This window comes from Pipistrellus hanaki (assembly GCF_964339955.1).
Source record: "Pipistrellus hanaki genome assembly, chromosome: 14".
NCBI classification, from domain to species: domain Eukaryota; kingdom Metazoa; phylum Chordata; class Mammalia; order Chiroptera; family Vespertilionidae; genus Pipistrellus; species Pipistrellus hanaki.
In genome coordinates, this window is record NC_140516.1 from 2247178 (window position 1) to 2267216 (window position 20039).

The 20039-nt window shown below is 41.4% G+C and overlaps 1 protein-coding gene across 1 annotated transcript in view; it reads right to left on the reverse strand.

Moving 5' to 3' along the window:
- Positions 1 to 20039, reverse strand: part of GLUD1 (glutamate dehydrogenase 1) — a 40092-nt gene that overhangs the window by 15264 nt on the left and 4789 nt on the right. Inside the window, exons 2-5 of the mRNA XM_084904175.1 lie at positions 13005 to 13085; positions 12212 to 12267; positions 8528 to 8591; positions 3494 to 3588 (exon numbers count right to left, since the gene is read on the reverse strand). Of these exons, the coding sequence (XP_084760301.1) occupies positions 3494 to 3588; positions 8528 to 8591; positions 12212 to 12267; positions 13005 to 13085 (296 nt within the window). The remainder of the gene's footprint in view (positions 1 to 3493; positions 3589 to 8527; positions 8592 to 12211; positions 12268 to 13004; positions 13086 to 20039) is intronic.

Below are 20039 nucleotides of genomic sequence, written 5' to 3' on the forward strand. Positions count from 1 at the left end.
TTCATCACCACCTGTCTGGGCCCGGAGTCGATGGGCATGTATTCTTGTGCAGAAACAATAGAATTAGAAAAAAGATGGAAGAGCTTGGGAGGGCTATAAACTGTAGCAACCAGCACAGAATAGACCAATTGGATTAGTGACAGAAGAAATAGGACAGTCCAGTCGTACATAGGAAATCAATAAAAGTGAAGAAAGCATTTTACATGATGGCTAAGATACAAACTATTTAATAAGCTTAGGCAATTTGCTACCCATGTGAAACAAGTGCCTTACTTCATAACTTACCCTACCGTCCAATAGATATCCTAGCTTGATGAGTGAAAAAGTGATTTGGTATTTTTCTGCATTGTTTAAATATTTTTATAGGGAGAGCTGGGAACTATTACTCATACAAATGCCAACAGAAAGAACAAAATTAATGGGGAAAAAAAAGTAGTCTAGTAAAGATTTACAGAATTAGTTTTCCCACAGTTTCTCCCATGAATAATGAATGCAGAACTGCAAGCCTAGTGCCATTTAAACAGTGGAAATACGAATGCTAGAGCCGACAGGCGTGGTGCCAGCCCGGCCCCCGAGAGCCTAATTGCTCTGGAAGCCCTGGGAGAACACGGCTCTTCGAGGCGGGGCTAGACAAAAGGGGCCGTGTGGTTTAGGCTCACTCCTGGAATAACAAAACTATGCTTTCTGATTGTCCTGATTTTGAATTTCCAATCATTTTAAGGAAAAGCCTTTCATTAGTATAGCCTGAGGTTTCCGCTGGCAACGTCTCACAACACATTTTTTGCTATCACTACTGGGAATGAACTATGAATAACAATTATTTGTCCACTACTCCGCACACTTCAATCTAGTGTCTCGCTTAAAAAAGAACAGGAGGCCTGGCCAGTGTAGCTCAGTGGTTGAGTACAGACCTATGTACCAGGTCACGGTCAGTTTCTGGTCAGGGCACATGCCTGGGTTGTGGGCACAATCCCTAGTAGGGGGTGGCAGGAGGCAGCTGATCAATGATTCTCTCATTGATGTTTCTCTCTCTCCCTTCTTCTCTGAAATCAATTAAAAAATATATATATGTAAATAAATTTAAAAGAACAAGAGAGACCATACCTACAACTCCCCAAACATAAAAGATGACATGTAAAACTGGCACTTGTAAATTTCTTGGTAGAATTTTCCCATAGAACCACCCATGCCTTGTGTTTTCTTTATGAAAAGGCTTTATTTATATTTTTTATAAATAATAAACTCTACTTTAAAAGACATTTTTATTGATTTCAGAGAGGAAGGGAGATGGAGAGGGAGATAGGAACAATAAAAGAGAATCATTGATGGACTGCTTTCTGCACGCTCCCTACTGGGGATTGAGCCTGCAACCCGAGCTCGTACCCTTGACTGGAATCAACCCAGGACCCTTCAGCCTGCAGGCCGATGCTCTGTCCACTGAGCCAAACCAGGTAGGGCATAATCTCTACTTTTTATTAGCTTTGTGGCTCTTCAAATTTTCTATTTCATCTTGTGTCACTTTGAAAAAAAAATTAAGGAATTAATACACTTATAAAAATATCCTATTTGGGAATGACAGTCAAACCAAAATTCTTTGTAGTATCAATGTCTCATACTGCTGTTTTATTTCAGGGGATTTGTGTAATTGACCTGATATAGTATTTATAAATATAATACTTCTTTGTGCTAAGGGCATTACATGACTACCTCACGAAGGAAGGAGTGTTATCATTGCCATTGTATAGAGAAGGAAGCAGAGGCACTGCCACAGGTCAGAGCTGGTTGCGAAGGAGCCAGGCTAGAATCCAGGCTGCCTGTCCATGTCCTCCCTGAGACTGCACCAGGGATCAGACTGATCTCTGCGAACAGCCAACTTCTCTCTCTTGGGACAATAGCCATCTTTCGAATTGTCTTCCGTTTTCTTCAAATGGAGACTACTCTTCATGTCCTACTCCCCTCTCACTGCCCCTGCCCCATCCCCTCTCCACTGCCCCTACCCCTGCCCCGTCCCCTCTCCTCTGCCCCTGCCCCTGCCCCTGCACTGGCTCCAGGACAAGCCAGCTGCTGAACTGGTTTCTTTTCAGAACTTCCCGCCCCCCAACAAGCACAACTCATTCTCTATAACTGAGTGCTTACTTCCCGTCAGTGGCTCCTCAGTCTGCCCGCTGCTCTCCAATGCCAGGACGGGTTAACATCACTGTCTTTCTGGGCCTTACAGGCTCCTGCCCAACAACCCCGGTCGCCACCACTCACAGAGTGATGCTTCAAAGGCACACTTCGCTGTGTCACACACTCACTCCAGTTAGTAGTGCTGCACTAGTTTCTCTCCGAACACAGGACAAAGACCACAGTCCTGCTGGTGCCTACAGGGCGATACTGGTCTGACCCTGCTCTGGGGACCTCTCTTAGGCCTCACAGTCTCACTCTCTCCTCTGGCCACCATGGCCTCCTCCTGCACATGAGAACTGTTCTCCAGGTGCGTCCTTCCGCTTCTAACCCTCGCCCTCCCTTACTCTAGTTGGTGCCTGCTCATCCTTACAGGTTTCTCTCAGCTCACCTCCGCGGGCTCGGCCAGGCTCCCCTAGCTCCTTCCACAGCGTCCGGACTTGTAGCTGTGCTGAGCACCTGTTACACTTTGCTTTGCAGGTAGTAGGTGCTCCGCATACTTTAAGTGAAAGCCCCTGAATGTTTGTTTTCAGGGCTTAATCCCTCCCAGAGACAGAAAACTAGTTTTCTTCTCGGGTTCTGTATCAGTGGCATCACTTCTGCTCCAGTCCTTCTGGTTCTCTCCGACCAGACATGGTCTGTTTCCTTGATCCCTCGTGTCCTACTCAGTCCTGCCAACTGGTGTCTGCCAGGGCCCATGCTGCCCCGGCCTCTGTGCAGGAGGGCCTCCCTTTGCTAGTGCAGCCTGACACTGCCTGCGAAGTCAGCATCGAAGGCTCCCATCTGACCAGCAGGGAAAACTAAAACCCTAGGGGGTTTAATACTTTGTCCCAGTTCACGTACCTTTTCACTCTTAGCACATTTCTAATATGCCTTATCTTCAGACAACCTGAACTCTACTCCCACTCCCCAACTCCCCCTCTGTTCAAATCCTACCCATATTCAAGTTCTAGTCCAAATACATCCCAGGAAACCACAGCTCTCCATCGTGCATCACACTACCTCCACACCTCATCTGCTTCTGCCTTCATGCCTCCTAAGTGAGAACTTGAGGAAAGTCAGGACAGATGCTTCTTCACTTCGTTTCTATTGTCTGAGGGCCCCATCCCGGCATCCAGGATAGGGAGGCACGTAAGGCAAAAAGCTCAATCCATGTTCCCTATATTTATGATTTAAGACTAGAGACAAAAGTAAAATAACATGCAAATCAAGGTATGATTAAAGGGGAGGAGAGAAACCCGGTGAATTCTCCATTTTCACATATAACACAACTTGTTCCTTCTTGTAGACAGCAATGCAGCCCTAGGGCCTCTGGGTGAGTACTCACATAGTGCCCGATGGTGCTAGCATAGGTGTCCGCAATCCAGGACATCTCTCGCTCACCCGTGCTCATGTCTGGGGCAGGCACATCAATGCCCGGACCTGGGGGCACAGGAAAAGCATCGCACCAGTTTTGAAGATAAACTCATCTCAGACATAAAGACCTTTGTAATTCTCTAACAAAGCTGCCATGGCTAGGGAACTTTAGATTTCACTTAGGGAAATGAAGTCATGGAGATATTTCTAAACGCTTCACTACCAAATTTATACACACACAATGTTACATGGAAATTCCTCCACTAGCATTTACGTGGAAGATAGCTATGTGCAGGATAAGCCACTCAGTACGGCTTCTGTACGTGCAGCATTGGCAAATCAGTCTGGCCTTTGGATCTCAGTTCCGTAAACTGCAGCCAGATACCATCGCCATCAGCTCTGATGAAGAGGACTGTTGAGGGCAGAGAGTACTAGCATATGGTACGGTACCACACCTTTCTGGCTGTAAGATCTCCTCAGCTAATAGGAGGAGGAAAAAGGACACTGCTAAAGCAATTGCGTTAAGGCCACATTACTTTTACACACGACGGAATGCTGCTCTGACCTATTATTCAAAGCTTACTCAGTGTACATAAAGTTTTAGGCCGTGGCTTTCAATTCCTCAGATCACAGTAAACAAATATAACAAGTTAGCTCAAAAGCAGCCATAGGTACCAATGACTGTACACAGTGAAATTCAGATAAAAATGTGTTGCCTGGCTGGCGTGGCTCAGTGGTTGACCTAGGATCCAGGAGATCACGGTTCAGTTCTCAATCAGGGCACATGCCCGGGTTGTGGGCTTGATCCCCAGTGGGGGACATGCAGGAAGCAGCCAATCAACGATTATCTCTCATCATTAATGTTTCTATATCTATCCCTTTCCCTTTCTTTCTGAAATCAGTAAAACACATTTGAAAAAATGTGTTAAATAATGCTCACTCAAATATGTAAAGGCAGAAATGTGTAGAAATACTTCTACCAAAGAAAGTGAGAATAAAAGGCCGAAACCGGTTTGGCTCAGTGGATAGAGTGTCGGTCTTCAGACTGAAAGGTCCCAGGTTCGATTCCGGTCAAGGGCATGTACCTTGGTTGCGGGAAAATCTCCAGTAGGGGGTGTGAAAGAGGCAGCTGATCTATGATTCTCCCTCATCGATGTTTCTAACTCTCTATCCCTCTCTGTAAAAAATCAATAAAATATATTTAAAAAAGAAAAAAAGAAAAGAAAGTGAGAATAAAAGGATGATCTACACCCATGTAAATGACTTAGCAACATCACCAAAACAGACATGAGGAAAAATGCAGGTTTATTACACCATGTATATGTTCCTATGTATATATATCTTTCTGTGTCTCTATGTATAATATATGTGCACAGACCATGTGCATATCTGTATATAAAGTTTGGAAACATATGCACAAACTTGTTCAAGCTCTTTGGATTTCATTCGTGTTTATAGGTTTCTATATTGTTCCAACTGAATAATAAAAACTCATTGCCCCCAAGAAACCAGAACCACCAATCAGAAAGGATATATGCACCCCTATGTTCATAGTAGCACAGTTTACAATAGCTAAGATTTGGAAACAACGAAGTGCCCATCAGCAGATGAATGGATTAGAAAACTGTGGTACATCTATACAATGGAATACTATGCTGCTATAAAAAAGTAATTTTTATCATTTGCAACAGCATGGATGAAACTGGAGAGCATTATGCTAAGTGAAATAAGCCAGTCAGAGAAAGATAAATATCACATGATCTCACTCATATGTGGGATATAATGATCAAAATAATTTGATGAACAAAAATAGATCCAGAGACAAATGGCAGAGGAGGTGGTGTGTGGTGTAGTGAGCAACCAAAGAACTTGTATGCATGCAATATTAGCATGACCCATGGACACAGACATTGGGGCGGTGGGGGCTTGCCCGTGGTGGGAATGGCTGGGGAACGGGAGGGCGGGGGAAGGGAGGGAAATCAGGGAAAAAGGAGACATATGTAAAACTTTAGACAATAAAATCAGAACAATTCATTGTCTTTATAAAAAGAAAAACACAACTTAAAAAATGGTTAAACTGCGTGGCTCAGCAGTTGAACGTTGACCTATGAACCAAGAAATCACAGTTCAATTCCTGATCAGGGCACATGTCCAGGTGGTGGGTTTGATCCCCAGAGTTGGGGGGGGGGGGGGTGCAGGAGGCAAGTGCTCAATGACTCTCTCTCATTGTTCTCATTGTTGATGTTTTTCTCTCTCTACCTCTCCCATTCTCTCTGAAATCCATAAAAACATATTTTTTAAAAATGGTTAAACTATTAAGTCTCTCCAAAATAAAGATCATTCTAACAACTGTACTCTAAGTTCTTTCTATAATTTTTACTTTTAAACCAGAAATATAAGGTACATTTTTAAGGTTCTTCTATATTTCAGGGGCCAAGGTCCTAGACGCTGCACTGTTTTGTACAAGTTAGGATGCAATGGATAAAAACTGGTATAAAAACACTTGGAAATGACCACAGTTTACTTTTCTCACTCTGACCTCTTCCCCCACTCCATCTGGAACTCTATGCCCTGGTAGCTTTTTAAAGGTATCTTATAAATCTCATGAAGTCTAACTGTCCACACCCATCCTCACCCCACAGGACTTCATGCTTGGAAGAAATACGCTAATTCTAGCCTCATCTTCTGACAAAAGGGCACTAATGGAAACAATAGGTCACTGCAAGGGTATTTTTTTACAAAGTAAAAGGTTGTAAACTTAACAGTTTACAAAGAGGATATTTAAATTCATACAATTAACACACATATTTCACAAATTAAAAAAAATATAGAAGAAGAAAGAATACTTCCTGACTTAGTTTATTAACCACTGCTATCCTGATATCCAAGACTTCACAAGAGCACTAGTCGGTTTGGCTCAGTGGATAGAGTGCTGGCATGTGGACTGAAGGGTTCTGTGTTCGATTCCTGCAAAGGACACATACTTGATCTCCAGCCCTGGTCAGGGCAAGTGTGGAAGACAATGGATCTATGTGTCTCTTATATTGACTGGTGTTTCTTTCTCTCTCTCTCCTCCTCCTCCTCCTCCCATTTCTCTCTCTAAAAATATCTTTGGGTGAGGATGAACAATAATGAAAGACCTCACAAGAATCCTGCAGATTAATATTCTTTAGAATATCAAAAAGAATAAAAAAACTTATGAATAAACTTTAAAAGGTAGTGTAAGACTTGTACTCTGAAAACTAACACATCACTGAGAGAAGTCCAAGACCTAAACAAGTGGAAAGATATTCAGTGTTCACGGCCTAGAAGACTTGATATGGTTTTGACAGCAACACTCCACTGTCTTCAGATTCAATGCAACCCCTCACGACATCCCAGCTGACTTTTTTGCAGAAACTGTAAAGCCCATCAATGTGAGAGGGCCAGGACTCAGACTCAGGTTAAAAGTACAACCTGAAACTGTGGAAAGGGAAGCCAGGAAATAACATCAATTCCACAGGGTTTCCCAGGACTAGTTCTGTGCCCTGGAGGGAGAGAGAGAAATCCTTCTGCTTCCATCTTATGCTATATGAAGCTTGCTGGCCCAGAGGTCCGGTTTAGTTGCATCGTGGGTTAATAAGGAATGGGGCTTTTGCCCAAAATAAGTCAAATTGCTAGTACCTAAGCTTTCAGAGTTTCAAGGAATTACTTTTTAACCTTTGGAACTATAAGATACTTTTCAATATAGAGAAAATTAAGTTGAATACACTCTGACTAATGGGCAATAACTACAGCTGAGTAAAGTATAATATAACTCAAGACTATTAAATAGTTCTGAGATTTCAGAGAAGAGGAAATGACATAAAAAAATTCTGAACACCATCCATAGGCTGAACATGACTTCAATTCACAAATCTCAGGGTTAGTAGGCATGCCTGTGCAGGAGGCAGTCAGCTCACTAACTCGGGTAAGCCCACAGTGGTGTTCAGGAAGAGGAGGCATGCCACGAATCCAAATGCCTTTGAAATACATTTATGATAGGTCAAATCTAGTCAAGTTCTAGTATGATCTATATTTATCTTTATTAGTTTATTTAAGTCATGCCCTTATTCCCCCCTTTCCCCCTAAAAATAGGGCCAATTTCACAATAAGCATATCTTAAGATCATAGGAATTTATGAACAGAGGGGGGAATGTTGGGGGAGAAAACAGGGGCAGGAATAGAGAAAAAGTAGATCTTTCCTATGTTAGTCTTCTTTGGTTTGACTATGTTGAAAAGGCAAACATTCTAGTAATTTGGTTTATTTTACTAAAACAAATGAAAATATTTCTAGAACAAGAAAAGAAATATATAGGCTCAGTGCTTGCTAATTAAAGATAGAAGAATATTCCTATTTCTCAAAAAAAAAAACCACACATATGACACAGATAATTATTAATATGATACTAAAACATCAACCAAATGAGGGTCAGTGCCTTCAGAAATTTAGTCTGGCAAAAGCTCCCAGTAACAAACAAGAATGCCAGAAGCCCTCAAACTCAGCCAGGACAGCAGGGACCCTCCTGTCTCGGCCTGGCCCCTGCTCTGAAGGCATAGGCATGCTTACGCCTCCAATTCCAGAAGGCACTAGCTTTTTCACTGCTACCAGGTCAGGGTTACTACTGTAACAGTGCCTTTTACAGATTTGAAAACCTTTATAGTAATACAGGTATTTGTTAGTTCCTAAAAACATGGCCCGGGGTTTCTGAAGTTGCAATTGATTGTAAAATGCTGTTAGAGGACCAGAACCCTTCACTGTGAGGAGAAGAGGTGGGTGGCCTCCCCTGATGTCCACACTGCACACTGGGAACTGGAATTTCCTACGAGAGTGTCATAGAGAGGCCCGGGATCTCACCATATTCCTCTCAGAACCTATGTCTTTCTAAAATTAAAAAGGGAGCACTATTCAGGCACGGGTTCAAATTAAGACAATTACTTCTGAGATGGTCTCATTCTATGTAGAAACCTACATGGCAACACATACCAATAAAGCCTTTCTTGGCCAGTTCCATGGTGAACCTCCTCGTAATCTTTTCCAACTCGTTATCCTGTAAAGAGAAAAACCAAAAACAATGAAAAAGACTTGGATAGGAAAGCCACCTGTAGAGAAGCTAGCTGCATCATATTTTCTATGTATGGAACATTTTCATATAGCTTCTTGTTTTTTTCAGAACAACTCATAAAGCAGGCATTTTAAAGATAAAGAAATGAGAGATCAGAAATTAGGTTATACAAACAATAGAGTAGAAGTAGGGTTCTAATCCTAGTTCCTGTTTTCTTTATGAATATAAAATCATGAGCATGCCCTATGTTCTATTTTCATTTAAAGGGCAAGGAGAGAAACGAAGATGGCGGCATAGGGTAGACACCTAAATGCAACCTACCACAACAATATTAAATTTACAACTGCAAAACAGAGGAAACATCAACCTGAAACACTAGATGGCTGGCTGAGAGGAAGCTCTACCATCTAGGAAGGAAAGAGGCTCAGTGTCCCTCAGGAACTGTGAAGGTGCGGAGAACATGGAAAAGGCGGCTGCTGGGTTCATTGCTGGCTTATTCAAGGCATCCAGAGAGGGCTGACAGCTAACGCGTGGCTGGCTTTCTTGTTTGGGAGGAAAACAGAACCGCCCTATTGCTCTGATGGACAGCCACAGTCAGGGAGAGGCTGGATTGTCAGACAGTAGGCAAAGCTCTCTCAGAGGTGCGTGTAGCCAGCAGCCATTACTGCGGGACTCAGAAACCGGATCCTTTTAGGGAGGGGCTGATGGGAAACCAAAGCTTGTCTGCACCACCCGAGACTCCGCCCTATCCAAGTGGAACATAGAAACCCTCCCAGAGGCTGGCTTTCTCATTCAGGAGAAAAAAAACAAAACTCCCAACTGCACTGAGACACAACTCTGAGCCGGGAAAAAACTGGCTGTCAGGAAGCAGACAAAACTTGATAACAGCCTTTACCCAAGAGGTGCATGTGCCTGCAACAAATCTTGCAGGACTCGCTGCGAATAGGACTTTCCTAAGGCGGACTGATGAGGAACCAAAGATTGTCTGTGCCACCCCGAGACTCTGCCCATCCAATCAGAGCACAGAAGCCCTCCTAGCTGAGACACTCTAATCCTCACAGCCAATTGGCTTGGAGATCGTTTCCCAGTGATACCAACAACAAGCAAGGCTTAACAACAAGACTACAAACACAGTACACAAAGGGCTGTACCAAGACTGTCCCCCTCAGGTAACTGGTAAGGCTGTGCTACTGGACTCTACCAGGACACCTAGCACACAAAACTATTCCATCAAATCAGGGAAACAGCTAAAATGCAGAGAAGAGGCAGGACACAAAGGAAGGAAATGGAGTTAAGTAAAAAAAATGGACATTGAGTTCAAAACTACAGTTATAAGATTTTTCAAGAATTTCCTAGAAAAGAGCCAGAGGACACTCCTCCACAGAAGCAAGACAAGAGAATACAGAAAGTTGAAGATAGTGTAAGAAACCTCTGGGACAACTTCAAGCGAACCAACATCAGAATTATGGGGGTTCCAGAAGAAGAGAGAGAGCAAGATACCAAAAACATATTGGAAGAAATAGTGACAGAAAACTTCCCCCACCTGGTGAAAGAAATAGACTTACAGGTCCAGGAAGCACACAGAATCCCAAACAAAAGGAATCCAAAGAGGACCACACCAAGACACATCATAATTAAAATTCCAAGAGCAAAAGACAAAGAGAGAATCTTAAAAGCAGCAAGAGAAAAGCAGGTAGTTACCTATAAAGGAGCACCCATCCGATTGTCAGCTGATTTCTCAACAGAAACCATGGAGGCCAGATGGGAATGGCAAGAAATATTCAAGGTGGTGAATAGCAAGAACCTACAGCCAAAAATACTCTACACAGCAAAGCTATCACTCTGAATCAAAGGCCAGATAAAGAGCTTCACAAATAAAAAAAAACTAAAGGAGTTCATCACTGCCAAACCTGAATTATATGAATTGCTAAAGGGGGGGGGGGGGGGGTTCTTTAGGAAAAGGAAGAAGATAAAGATAAAAATTATGAACAACAAATACGTTAAGTATCAACAAGTGAATCTAAAAACCAAGGGAATTAAAAAATCTGATGAACAATATTAACTGGTGAATATAATAGAATCAGAGATATGGAAGGGGAGTGAACTGACAATTCTCAGGGAAAAGGTGAGTGGGGGGTGTGGGAAGAGACTGAACAAAAACTGTGCACCTATGGATGAGAACAATGGGGGGTGGGGAAAGGGCAGAGGGTGGGGTGGGAACCTGGTGGAGGAGAGCAATGGAAGGGAAAAAAAAGAGGAACATTTGTAATAATCTGAACAATAAAGATTTATTAAAAAAAAAAAAAAGAAAAAAAAAAAGAACATGCCAAAAACGGTTTGGCTCAGTAGATAGAGTGTCGGTCTGTGGACTGAAAGGTCCCAGGTTCGATTCTGGTCAAGGGAATGTACCTTGGTTGCGGGCACATCCTCAGTAGGGTTCTGCAGGAGGCAGCTGGTCAATGTTTCTCTTTCATCGATGTTTCTAACTCTCTATCCCTCTCCCTTCTTCCTCTTTGTAAAAGATCAATATATATTAAAAAAAAAAAAAAAAAAAAAAAAAAAAAAAAGGGCAATTAAAAAAAATATATTTTATTGATTTTACACAGAGAGGAATTGAGAGGGATGAGAGAGAAACATCGACCAGCTGCCTCCTGCATACTCCCCACTGGGGATGTGCCCGCAACCAATGTACATGCCCTTGACCGGAATCGAACCCGGGACCTTTCAGTCCCCAGGCCGACGCTTTTCCACTGAGCCAAACCGGCTTCGGCAAAAGGGCAAATTTTTTAAAAGAATAAAATCACATATTTATTATGTTTGTGTACAAATGTTAATTTGATACTATAAAAAGCATAACAACAACTAGATTAATTATCTTGGACCTAAGCATATGCAGTTAAGATTTTTATCAAATTAGGTAAGATATTTGTCACTAGAATCTTGAGATCCTGATATATAAATCTCAGATCACAGTAATTTAAAAATCCTAGCTAATAAAGAAAATATGTTAATTGACCCTCATGCCATCACAAAGATAGCAGCACCCACAGCCAATAAGGAATATGCTAATTGACTACCACATCCTCAAAGATGGCAGTGACCACAGCAACAAGATGGTGGTGCCCAGTTCCCTCAGCTGCCCCAGCCACCCAGGGCCATCTGAGGCTCAGATAACCAGCCCCAGCTGAGGCTTGCGCTGCCAGCAGTGGCAGCAGCAGAGGTGTGATGGGGTGTCGCCTTCCCCTGATGGCTTGGTCACCTCCTGCCCCTAAGGGTTCTTGGACTGTGAGAGGGGACAGGCTGGGCCAAGGGACCCGCCCCCTCTCCAGTGCATGAATTTTCATGCACCGGGCCTCTAGTATAAACATAAGTGCCTAAGAATATGAAGGTATTAATTATCCTTTAACCAAGTATGAAAATTGACATTAAGCAGGTGACCTCTTATATGGCAAATACTCAATGAGTTATTTACTTGATTTTCCATTCCTTTTAAAAGGGATAGAGACCATTAACATCACTGGTATTGGGGGCAGGAGCACAGACATCTAGTAACTTCAAGTCTTTTGCCAATGCACCACATGCACAAATGTCATTGTGATACTTACACTATAGTTCTTGGGGTTGATTTTAACACCAGCTTTGGCACCCCCAAATGGCACATCTGAAACAGAAGGCTGAAAGTTGTTATTCCAAAGAAAGGATAACAAAGTTAAAAAGGAAAAAAGCACTATACAACATTACAAAGATGTGCATGATTTAAACTTTAATTTCAGAAAATTCAAGCAACAAACCATATTGACCTCTTCTAAAACATTGCACTTTAAAATTCTAGTGAACAGAAATTATAAACCCAGGAAAGTTACAATGCATACTTAAATCAGTGTGCTTAACTATTTCTGAAAGCAAACAGCATACTTATTTTCCTTCTCGTATAATCTGCTCTTCTGCACCAGATTTTATGGAAAGGACCTTGAACAAAGGTCTATACTTAAAGAAAATCCAATTAGATTATATAAAAAGTTCCCCATTTAAAAACAGGCTAAATCTAGCTCTGGCCAGTGTGGCTCTATTGGTTGAATGTCTTCCCTTGCACTGAAAGGTCACTAGTTTGATCCAGTCAGGGCACATGCCCATGTTGTGGTGTGTATGGGAGGCAATTGATCAATGTTTATCTTTCTCTCTCTCTTTTCCTCTAAAAATCAATTTAGAAACATTAAAAAAAGACTAAATCTTAATTAAGATTAACTGGAAAATGATGTAAGCCTTAAACTGTGAAACAAACAAACAAAAAAATCAGTTCTCATAAAATATATTTCTCCAACATCTTAAAAGTAACCTTGTAAATACACATTTTTCCCTAAAGAGCTCTCTTTGGTAACAACAAAAGAGATCACTTACCAACCACTGCGCACTTATATGTCATCAGAGAAGCCAAAGCTTTCACTTCATCTACACTCACGTCAGTGCTGTAACGAATACCTGTAGTGTTTAAGAAAAGGGAAAGGGAGGGAAAAAGAAAGGAATGCATTTAGAACATCCTCACAGGTTAAAAAAATGCTATAAATAGAAAATGTGCCTCCTTTTACATTGTACACCCTGGTTATTTCCAAGAACACACAAAAAAGCTAAGGATGAGAAGTCAATATGAAAGGCCAAAGAGGGAAAGCTGCGAGTCGACACCCAAAAAGTGCAGCAGGGCGAGCAGTGACCTGGGTTTTAAGCATTCTGATAGAGAGACTGGGGTTGAAGCCCCGTTTTTGCTCTCTGGCAGGAGTAGCTAAGAGCATCAAATAGCGTTCCCAGGGATTTAGAGAGGAATAAGAACTGGTCTTTCAGTGACTGACAATCCAGTAAGAAGTAACTATGATTTCACAAGAAAGAAATTACCTTCAAATAAATGATTTGTACACTTTTAGGAAAGCAACTAAAAGTTTTATTTTCTTTTGCTCTATGGTTTGGGTGATTTGGCAGTGGGGATTCAAGGAATTTTCTTTCTTTCTTTCTTTCTTTCTTTCTTTCTTTCTTTCTTTCTTTCTTTCTTTCTTAACTTTCTTTATTGATTAAGCTATCACATATTTGTCCTCATCCCCCACATTCCCATCCCGAACCCCTCCCCACGCATGCCCCCTCTCTCAAGGAATTTGCTTTCTGACAATATACAGATATGGGCAAGTGGATAATCCACAAGTATGACAGATCCAACTTCGATACCAGATGGCAAATAGATGGTACACTCAGAGCGCCTTCTGCCCTTCACCCACTCCACTGCTAGCTGTCTTAACTAAGAAATGAGCAAGCTGAGAAAGCCATCTCTCATTCCTGGGGACAAGCAATTCTTTTCACTCTTTATACAAGGATGGATGGGTGGCCAACCAGATAGGCAACTTAATGCCCTGTATTTAGAAGCACCGGTGTTTGATAGAGGGGACACAGAAATTAGGTATACCCACTACTTAGGTTTTAGGAGTCTTAATCACACCCTTCTAAGCTGTGCAGGGGTAAGCCATGTTTTGCACTCCACGGTCCATTGCTTCTTAACCCCAAGGAAGAAGGCCTGAGTGTTTGACTGCACATTGATTGGTTGGGCATCATCCAGGGTATCTGGATGAAGCTGGGTACAACTTCCCCAGAGTCCCAGGAAATGGGGGACAAAGGGACATCTCAAAGAATTCTGGAGAAAAAGAATTCCAGATGGAAATACACTAGTATACTATCTAATGAATGGCAGTTTAAGGAGACTTTCCTAGTTATTTTTAAAAGCTAGTTTCTTATGTCTCAGAAAACATCTATTTATACATAAATTATGTTTTAAGAGAATTTTATCTATTGTGCATGTGATCATAAAGAGCAAATTCTGAAGCTGAACATGTATCTGTAGCTTATTAGAAAAATAAAATGATTACTTTAGCAAGGGACCTTTTAGATCTTAATAGAATGGGTTCTCAGAACACATCTGTGGGATAAAGTTGTTATTAAGATGCTAAGACTGAGAAATAACAGGTATATTGTTATTTGTTTAGCAAATAGCCAATGTCTGTACAGGCTGATTCCTCCCCCATTTCTCAGGTCCCTGTTACAAACTTTCCATTCCAAGAAGCCCTCCCTGGTCACCCCATTTAAAATAGCACCTCTTCCACACCCACTTTCTAGCCCCTTCTGTCTTATTTTATGTTTTACCACGAACTTAGTTATCTACCTGTTGACCTCCTGGCTTGCCCATGAAGACTGCTTTATTTCCTGATGTCTCATAACAGAAAATGACATGTATAAAACACTTAAACACATGTTGAATAATATATGAATATTTCTTGACACTTAAAACTTAAGGTGGAAAGAGAAAAGCCATGGCCACTAAATTCTGATATACATGTAAATGCTGCATAATTCACCCTAAGTGCTAAGACAAAAAAGTATTGAAAAGCAAAAATACTAGCACCTAAAATATACTCCAGACAAAAATAATAGAAGTTATAAGATTAAGACCAAGTATTTGCATTGAGGCCTGTGCAGTTCCCAACCTGTCCGTGGTTTGGAGTTGCTATCTGCCGCATGAAGCAAAAAAGAGGATTTATCTTCCGGAAGACCAAGCTGTCTCCTCCAAGCCCCCCACATAGAAACACAAAACAAACAACCCCAGTATGTGTCTTCCAAATGAAATGGGAAAGTGACTGGCTGGGATGCAGTGTCCAGCACGTCCTAAGCAGGGCCCCAGCGAGCCAGGCGGGGAGCACCTGTCACCTGGGAGGTGTGAACACTGCTCGTTGGCTTCGCTGTCAGGATTGCACAGGACAATGTGTGTGAGGCTTAATGAACCGTAATTTCCTTTTTCTCAAGATAAACTCATGGGATAGTAAAACAGTTTACTATTAGTTAGTATTCCTCCTATTACACATAAAGCATATTTTTCATTACCTTTTCCAGCCAATGGAAGTAGTCACTGAGTTATTTTTATTTTGCTTGCTGTTTTAACACACTGCAGAACAGTAGTTTTATTGCTAGCTTTACCCAGTGGCCAAAAAAGTTTCTATTGAACGAATACAAAAAACATTTTAAAATTAAATACCCATTGCATTTTGAAGTTATTTATTACATGTTCTTACAAGCTAATGTCTCATTAAAGTATGCCACTTTAACGAAACCAGTTTGGCTCAGTGGGTAGAGCGTCGGCCTGCAGAATGAAAGGTCCCAGGTCAAGGGCCTGTACTTTGGTTGCAGGCACATCCCCAGTAGGGGGTGTGCAGGAGGCAGCTGATCAATGTTTCTCTCTCATCGATGTTTCTAGCTCTCTATCCCTCTTCCTCTCTGTAAAAAAATCAATTAAAAAAAAAGTGTGATACTTTGTAAAACACTGTGTAATATGCAGCGAGAATTCTCGTGATCCACGTGCAATGTGTTAAGTGGGGGAAAATAATAGTAAAAGTTACTTAAACTGTTAATCTGAAAAACACAGTCTCCATGTACCATAAATAAAATACTCTGTGGCAACACTTGAGACAAAACAAACTCCAGTAATAAAGGAGTTACTCACATGCAGGGAAGCTAGTTGCTCTTCCTCCTCTGGGATTGGAAACCAAAGACAATTACTAAAAACATATTGTCACCTGGAAATTCTTAACTATATCATGCTGAACACTAAGAATATGACTGCAGCCGGGACTGGTTTGGCTCAATGGATAGAGCGTCGGCTTGGGGACTGAAGGGTCCCGGGTTCGATTCCTGTCGAGGGCATGTACCTTGGTTGCGGGCATATCCCCAGTAGGGGGTGTGCAAGAGGCAGCTGATCGATGACTCTCTCTCATTGATGTTTCTAACTCTCTATCTCTCTCCCTTCCTCTCTGTATAAAATCAATAATATATATACATATATCTATATATATCTATATATATCTATCTATATCTATATCTATATATATATATGTAAAAGAAAAAGAATATGACTGCAAAAAAGAGACACTCCACTGAGATTGTAAATTCAATAGATTCGCGGAATCGGACTACTGAAGGGCAAAATGATATGACACATACTTCGAAGTTCTGCAAAGGGAAAACCTATCATTTTTGGATGCCTAATACCTCAATACTCAATTTGAAGACAAAGCTGTTCAATATGCACATACATACAAGAGAGCCAGAAAACCTTAAAATATTTCAAAGCAAAATAAACCAAGGAAGATCATATATTTGCAGTCTGAATATTCTCACTTTTTATAAGGCAGGGTGGGAAGTGCGGCAGAAAAGGTAAAGGTGAGCAGGACCACCCTAGCTTGGGCCTGTGGACTGAAGGTCAAGGACTTGCAGGTTCCCTTCCCATCCAAGTGGGGGCACATGTGGGAGGCAGCCAATCAAATCGATGTGCCTCTCCACTCTAAAAATCAATGGGGGAAAATGTCTGGGGCAAAGATTAACAACAAGAAATGGAGCAGAGACAAAGATCATATGGGACACGGGGACATAAGTGAGAAAGGAGGAAAACCTTACTCTAGAAATGGAAAGTAAATTATGTGTTTTGCCTCCTAGTCTTGCAGCACGGTTTGCCAGCCTCTGTGACACCAGCATTAGGTATGCGTGGGAAGAAGTCAGCTGCGTCTTGAACAGGGCTGGCATTTCCAATGAAAAGCTGGCTAACCTATAAAGCAAATGGGGTGATTACACAGGTGTGGACCACAGGACTTCTATCATAAAAATGGCTCTAAAATCAAGGACAACTTTCAGATGGCTAACAGAGTGATCTGTGCTTTCCATTCAGAGAAACTAAAGAAAAACCACCCATGGCAGTGTTTATTATTTATCAAGCTTGGTAAGGTCGGAGGATGGGCTGGTGATAGAATTAAGTACCTACTTTGCAATGGGAACTTTGAGATCATCCCTTTCATTTAAGAGAAATTAGCTGTTCTGAGCTAACTGGTATGCAGATGTCTCAGAAGGACATTAATGAAATGCATAGCAGTTAGCTAAAATAGCTAATTTCTACACACAGCACAAAGTATTTCTGCCTTTAAACTTACTTACCAAAAAAATTCCTTACTATCCTCAAAAACCTAACCATTGGTGTGCACTAAGTTTTTCTAGGAGAATTAAAATTCAAGAGCAAAAACTAGTTGAAGTTGCTATGGTAATGAAGAAAACATCAGCTTGAAAGAGTCAGTGAAAACCACAACTTGAATTGGCCTGTGTTTTTCCTTTTTCTAGTTGATACAAAACCAGAAACATACCAAAAAGCTCCTAGCGACCAAATCATCATTGTTTCTTATGCTGAATCATTAAACACATTCATGAAAATTCATACGTTTTTTAAATTATGTGAACCTGTATCTTTTAACAGGGTTTGATTTATTCACCAGAAATCCAATTTCCAACTGTATTCTCTCACTTTTCAGAATTTTCTCACTTAATACTAACATAATTTCCTAAACTCACAGAAAAAGCTGACACCTCCCATGATTACCACTTAGGGGTGACCATTCTTAGCAACTTAAGTGTATATGTATCCTTCCAAATAATTTCCCTGTATTTATGTACATAACCTATCTATAGATATATAGCTTTGTCTTGTCCTTAAGTAATTAACTTACAGTCCAATGAATGAAATAATAATAATAATAAAAAAAAGCACTTTAACAGGGGGATCTTGTTAATTTTTAATAGATTCCTTATTCTGATAATTCTAACAGTAAACTTAGAGTCACACCTTCATACCAATAGGTTTTGGAAACAATGTTAGTTCGAAGACATTTAGCAAAAAGATAACAATAACTCACTCTAAAAAGGTTCCAAGGCTCGAAATTTTGATATCCAGTTTCATGTAAATTATTCACAAGTCTAGCTGATATTGAGATAGATCTTGAGAGAGGAAACGAATTATAGGTGGACGGGAGACAAGATATGTATGGTCAGCTACCACATGGCTGTATTTCCAATGTTCCCAAGATCACTTTAAACCAGATTTACTTATTTTCAAATCCCATTACTCTTTCCTTAGATAAATACCTTTTTGTCCCTAATCCCACCATTTTTCCTATTGGTGCCTCAGGCTAGAAATTTGCACTATCTTTGACTCTTTCCTTCAATCCATACCACCATCCTTCACAATGGTTTATCTGTCCTTTACTTTAGTCTCTCTGGCCTTACCTATCACATCATTCCCAGCTCCAGGGTGCTGTTAGCTTTCTGTGCCCTCCTAGGTTCATCATTACCCATCAGCAAACCTCCAAGGAACTTTCTGCTCCCACACTCGGACACGGTATGGGGGTTCCACACCAGCAGTTCTCCACTTCTCCAAACACCAACTGGGTGTCCTATAACTTAGTTCACTTTTGACACTGACGACCCAGTTGGTGCATACCACAAGTAAAGGGCTCACTCCCAAAAGACCTTCCCCCCCTAACCCCCATTTCAGTTACACTACTGCCTGCTGAGGGTTCCCACACTTCTGCCCAACTTGGGTACAAGCTGGAGGTTCCCACAACCCCCTCCTCAGATTTGATAATTTGCTATATGGCCCACAGAACTCGGGGAAACACTTCACTTACTACATTTACTGGTTTAGTAAGAAGGTCCTGAGTACAGGAGTTTCTGTGCCTGAGAAGTTGGAATATGCCATCCTCCTGGCACATGAATGCCTACCGAGAAGCTCTCCCAACCCAGTAGTTTAGGCATTTTTATGGAGATTCCGCCACAGAAGCATAACGAATTATTAACTCAGACTCCTGCTCCTCTCCTCCACTGGAGGGTGGGAGGTGGGGCTGAGAGTCCCAGGATTTTTACCTCAGGTCACCTTTCTGGTGACCAGCACCATCTTGAAGCCAACCTTCTGGCTCACGGAGAGTTGCCTCATTAGATTAAAAGATGTTCCCACAACCCAGAAAGTTACAGGGTCTTAGGAGCTCTGTGTCAGGAAATAAAGTTAAAGACCAACTATTAGCACAAATGATGCTTCTAGCACCCCTATCACTCAGGGATTCCAAGGATATTAAGAGTTCTGTCGGGAAGGGGGTTAGGAGAGTACAAGAGACAATAAATAAATAAATAAATTTGTGACATTTGTTACGTCACAAAAACTTACTGTCCCCATCACACTCTCACTTCAGACCTGGAGTGAAGCCACCCTCTACTTCTCTCATAAGTGACCTTTGCCCACTCAATTTCTATCATCCTTCCCTACTTCCAGATCCAGACTGCTTCTCCCCGTTATCTTCTTTGAATTATTACAGCAGCACATTGTTTGTTGTATTTTCAATTTGTCATTTCTTGATGGTTTCTGAAAAAGGAAAATGCTGAAAAAATGTACTTAGCTTAAAGCAAAGAGAATGATATAATGCCGAAGAGATTTTGGTTTTTGCTCTATTTTGGGGAAATGAAAAAACATTTCAAAAAACAAAACAAAGCAACCAATGTGTGTGTTTTTTAAGTCTCTTATAGATAGTTCCCCAACAA